This window comes from Molothrus aeneus, unplaced genomic scaffold (assembly GCF_037042795.1).
Source record: "Molothrus aeneus isolate 106 unplaced genomic scaffold, BPBGC_Maene_1.0 scaffold_30, whole genome shotgun sequence".
Taxonomy (NCBI): domain Eukaryota; kingdom Metazoa; phylum Chordata; class Aves; order Passeriformes; family Icteridae; genus Molothrus; species Molothrus aeneus.
The window spans coordinates 549,207-554,488 of NW_027098964.1; the positions used below are offsets into that span (position 1 = coordinate 549,207).

At 64.8% G+C, this 5,282-nt stretch overlaps 1 protein-coding gene across 1 annotated transcript; it reads left to right on the forward strand.

Annotated features, from left to right (window-relative positions):
• Positions 1-165: 165 nt before the first annotated feature.
• On the forward strand, positions 166-4,623 carry FIS1 (fission, mitochondrial 1). Its single transcript, XM_066570757.1, has 5 exons — positions 166-233; positions 1,894-2,026; positions 2,743-2,819; positions 3,531-3,636; positions 4,392-4,623. The coding sequence occupies exons 1-5, from the start codon at positions 189-191 to the stop codon at positions 4,478-4,480; spliced, it is 450 nt and encodes a 149-aa protein (XP_066426854.1). The 5' UTR covers positions 166-188; the 3' UTR covers positions 4,481-4,623.
• Positions 4,624-5,282: the final 659 nt, after the last annotated feature.

Below are 5,282 nucleotides of genomic sequence, written 5' to 3' on the forward strand. Positions count from 1 at the left end.
GGTAGTGGCGGTTCGCCCCCTCACGGTGATTGACGGGAGGCGGAGCCAATGGCGGCGGGGCTCACGCACCGCCCGGCCAATCGCGGCGCGGCGCGTCGAAGCTCGGCCAATCGCGACGAAGATCAGGTGGAATGGGCGGGGTCAAAGCGTCACTTCCGCCTTCACTTCCGGCGGCGCTTCCGGGTGCGATGGACCCTGAGTTCGACGATGTGGTGGCGGTGGAGGATCTGATGGTGAGGCCACGCCCCCCTCCGCGAATGGACACGCCCCCTTTTTTGGCAGCCGCGCCCACTCCCTGTGGACCCCCCGAGTGCCGCGAGTCCCCCCGGCCACGCCCCTTTTGAGGCCCCCGAAACCGCCCGGGATGGCCACGCCCACTCGCCCTCACGTACCATGCCCTCTGAGTGACCACGCCCCTTTTGGCTGGGTGGCCACGCCCCATCTGGGTTGGCCACGCCCCCTCTGGGACCCTCGGGGGTCTTGGCTGGAGGACTCCGCCCTTTTTGGCCACGCCCATTTGTGATCACGCCCTTCTGATAAGCCACGCCCACGAGCCCGCTCCCAGTAACCCCTAGGGACTCGTCCCAGTGCCTTCCCAGTAACCACCAGTGCTCCCAGTAAGCCTCAGGGACTTATCCCAGTGCTCCCAGTAACCACCAGTGCTCCCAGTAACCCCCAGTGACTCATCCCAGTGCTCCCAGTAACCACCAGTGCTCCCAGCAACACCCAGTGACTCATCCCAGTGCTCCCAGTAACCCCCAGTGACTCATCCCAGTGCTCCCAGTATCACCCAGTACCCTCCCAGTGCTCCCAGTACCCTCCAAGTGCCCTCCCAGTGCTCTCCCAGTCACTCCCAGTAACCCCTCAGTACCTCCCCAGTGCTCTCAGTGCCCTCCCAGTGCTTCCAGTAAGGGCCCAGTCCCCTCCCAATGCTCCCAGTGCCCTCCCAGTCCCCTCCCAATGTTCCCAGTCCCCTCCCAGTATCCTCCCCGTACTCCCAGGGCCCTTGCAATGCCATTCCCAGTGCTCCCAGTAGCACCCAGTGACTCATCCCAGTGCTCCCAGTACCCTCCCAGTAACCCCTCAGTACCTTCCCAGTACCCTCCCAGTAAGGGCCCAGTGCTCCCAGTACCTTCCCAGTGCTCTCCCAGTAACCCCCAGTGAATCAACCCAGTGCTCCCAGTAAGGGCCCAGTACCTTCCCAGTGCCATTCCCAGTGCTCCCAGTACCCTCCCAGTGTTCCCAGTGCTCTCCCAGTAACCCCTCAGTACCTTCCCAGTACCCTCCCAGTAAGGGCCCAGTGCTCCCAGTACCCTCCCAGTAAGGGCCCAGTGCTCCCAGTACCTTCCCAGTGCTCTCCCAGTAACCCCCAGTGAATCAACCCAGTGCTCCCAGTAAGGGCCCAGTACCTTCCCAGTGCCATTCCCAGTGCTCCCAGTGCCCCCTGTACCCTACCAGTGTTACCAGTGCTCTCCCAGTACCCTCCCAGTCACTCCCAGTGCCCTTCCAGTGCCATTCCCAGTGCTCCCAATACCCTCCCAGTAAGGGCCCAGTGCTCTCAGTGCTCTCCCAGTAACCCCCAGTGACTCAACCCAGTGCTCCCAGTACGGGCCCAGTACCCTCCCAGTATTCCCAGTATTCTCAGTGCTCCCAGTACCCTCCCAGTGTTCCCAGTGCTCCCAGTACCCTCCCAGTGTTCCCAGTGCTCTCCCAGTACCCTCCCAGTCACTCTCAGTGCCCTTCCAGTGCCATTCCCAGTGCTCTCCCAGTAACCCTCAGTGACTCAACCCAGTGCTCCCAGTACGGGTCCAGTGCCCTCCCAGTATTCCCAGTGCTCCCAGTGCCCCCCTTTGCCCTTTGCCCTTTGCCCTTTGCCCTTTGCCCTGTGCGCAGGCTCTGGAGCGCCGCTACGCGGCCGAGCGCCAGCAGGGGGCGCTGTCCCGGCAGTGCCGCTTCGAGTACGGCTGGGGCCTGGTGCGGAGCCGCTACCGGGAGGACACGGCCCGAGGGGTGGCGCTGCTCTCCGGTGAGGGGCGGGGCCTGAAACAGGGGGCGGGGCCTGCTCCGGTACCGGGGGACACGGCCCGAGGGGTGGCGCTGCTCTCCGGTGAGGGGCGGGGCCTGAAACAGGGGGCGGGGCCTGCTCCGGTACCGGGGGACACGGCCCGAGGGGTGGCGCTGCTCTCCGGTGAGGGGCGGGACCTGAAACAGGGGGCGGGGCCTGCTCCGGTACCGGGAGGACACGGCCCGAGGGGTGGCGCTGCTCTCCGGTGAGGGGCGGGGCCAACACAGGGGGCGGGGCCTGCTCCGGTACCGGGGGACACGGCCCGAGGGGTGGCGCTGCTCTCCGGTGAGGGGCGGGACCTGAAACAGGGGGCGGGGCCTGCTCCGGTACCGGGAGGACACGGCCCGCGGGGTGGGCGGGGCTTACCCGCTTTGGAGGGCGCGGTTATGGGCGTGGCTAAAGCAAGGGGCGTGGTTGTGGCTGGGAGGAATTTTTGGGGGTCCCTGGGGCAGTTTTGGTGTCCCTGGGGGCAGTTTTGGGGTGACTCTTTGTGGTTTCGGGGTCCCTGGGGGCAGTTTTGGGGTGACTCTTTGTGATTTTGGTGTCCCTGGGGGCAGATTTGGTGTCCCTGGGGGCAGTTTTGGGGTGACTCTTTGTGATTTTGGTGTCCCTGGGGGCAGATTTGGGGTGATTCTTTGTAATTTTGGGGTGACTCTTTGTGGTTTTGGGGTCCCCAGAGCTGCTGCCCGAGACCCCCCCGGAGGAGCAGCGAGACGTCCTCTTCTACCTGGCCCTGGGCTACTACCGGCTCAAGGTGGGACACGGGGACACTGAGGGGACATTGGGGACACTGGGGGAAAATGGGGAACAATGGGAGAAATTGGGAAAAATGGGACTGGGGACATTGGGGACACTGAGGGGACATTGGGGGGATTGGGGAAAAATGGGAGAAATTGGGAAAAATGGGACTGGGGACATTGGGGGAACATTGGGGAGGTTTTGGGGGATTTTGGGGGATTTGGGGACATTGGGGGGATTGGCGACACTGAGGGGACACTGGGAGGATTGGGGACACTGAGGGGACATTGGGGGAAAATGGGGAACAATGGGAAAAATTGGGAAAAATGGGACTGGGGACATTGGGGACATTGGGGACATTGAGGACATTGGGACATTGGGGGCATTGGGGACACTGAGGGGACGCTGGGGACATTGGGTGGATTGGGGACATTGGGGGGATTGGGGACATTGGGGACATTGGGGAGACATTGGGGGATTGGGGACATTGGGACACTGAGGGGACATTGGGGGAACATTGTGGTGGTTTTGGGGGATTTTGGGTCCGTTGGGGACACTGGGGACACAGATGGGTCATGGGGGGTGGCACAGGGTCTGTCCCCAATGTCCCCACGGGGGTGAGAGAGCTCCTGGCACACCTGGAATGGGAGGGGGGGGGACAGGGAGGTGACACAGGTGACACCCAGGTGACACAGGTGGCACAGGTGACCCTCAGGTGTCCCCCCAGGAGTACGAGCGCGCCCTGGAGCACCTGGAGCGCCTCCTGGCGGCCGAGCCGCAGAACGCGCAGGTGCTGAGGCTGCGGAGCCGCGTCCGGAGCCGCCTGAGGAGGGGTGAGGGGACAGGGGGGACACTGGGGACATTGGGGGGGTTGGGGACATTGGGGGCATTGGGGACACTGGGGGGGTTGGGGACATTGGGGGGACATTGGGGGCATTGGGGATGTTTGGGACATTGAGGGGACATTGGTGGCATGGGAGGTGTGGGGGACATTGGGGACAGTGGGGGGACATTGAGGACACGGGGGGATTGGGGACATTGGGGGTGTTGGGGACATTGTGGGGACATTGTGGGACATTGTGGACATTGGACTGATTTGGGACATTGGGGACATTGGGAGGATTGGGGGTGTTGGGGACATTGGGAGGATTGGGGGTGGTGGGGACATTGTGGGGACATTGGGAGTATTGGGGACACATCTGGGGACATTGAGGGGGTTGGGGGGGTGGGAGGTCCGTGGGGGGACATTGGGGACAGCAGGGGGACATTGGGGTCAATGGGGGGGATGGGGGTCATGGAGGGACGCTGGGGGCATGGGTGGGACATTGGGGACATTGGGGGTGTAGGAGGCTCTGGGGACACAAGGACATGGGAGGGACAGGGGGACATTGGGGACATTTGGGGCATGGGGAGGACATTGGGGACCGCAGGGACAGCAAGGGGAGAGTGGGGACACTGGGGACACTGGGGACATTGGGGACATTGTGGGGACACTGGGGAGGTGCCAAAGCCCCCCCAGGTGCTGACATTGTCCCTCTGTCCCCCCCCCCCATTGTCCCCATGGTCCCCCCTCTGTCCCCCCTCCCAGACGGGCTGGTGGGCGCGGCCATCGTTGGGGGCGTGGTCATGGGCGTGGCCGGGCTGGTGGGCGTGGCCATCGCGCGCGCCCGGCACTGACCACGCCCACACACCACCCCCCACCCCCCCCCGGGGAGAAGGGGCGGGGCCTGCGCGGTGACGCCGCGGAGATTACGTCAGGGTGCTGCGGGATGACGTCATGACTCGCAGTGACGTCAGAGACACCGCCCCCCTTCCCCCCCTCCCCCACCCTCCCCCAGTGCCTTGGGGACCCCCCCGGGTGTCCCCCAGCCCCTCCCCCACCCCGCACCGACCCCTCCCCTCCCCCCCCCCCCCCCCCCCGATGTAAATAAACCTGATTGGGCTCCGAGAGTGACGTCACTGAGGGGGGCGGGGCTGGGATCCCCGAGGGACCCCAGGTGTCACCTGGGCACCCCCAATGTCACCTGAACCCCCCCAATGTCACCTGGGCACCCCCAATGTCACCTGAGCCCCCTAAGTGTCCCCAGGTGTCACCTGGGCCCCCCAAATGTCACTGAGACCCCTCCAAGTGTCCCCAAGTGTCACTTGAACCCCCCCAAATACCACCTGAGCCCCCCCAGAGCGCCCCTAAGTGTCCCCAAGTGTCCCCAGAGCCCCCCAAGTGTCCCCAAATGTCACTTGAGCCCCTCCAAATGTCACCTAGACCCCTCCAAGTGTCCCCAGAGCCCCCCCAGTGTCCCCAGAGCCCCCCCAGTGTCACCTGAGCCCCCTCAGGGCCCCCCCAAGTGTCCCCAAATGTCACTTGAGCCCCCCCCAGTGTCCCCAGAGCCCCCCCAGGGCCCCCCCGCGGTTTTTGGGGTCCTTCCCCCCCCCCCCCCCTGTTTTGCGTCACAGGAAGGGGCCCGGGGGTGGGGGAGGG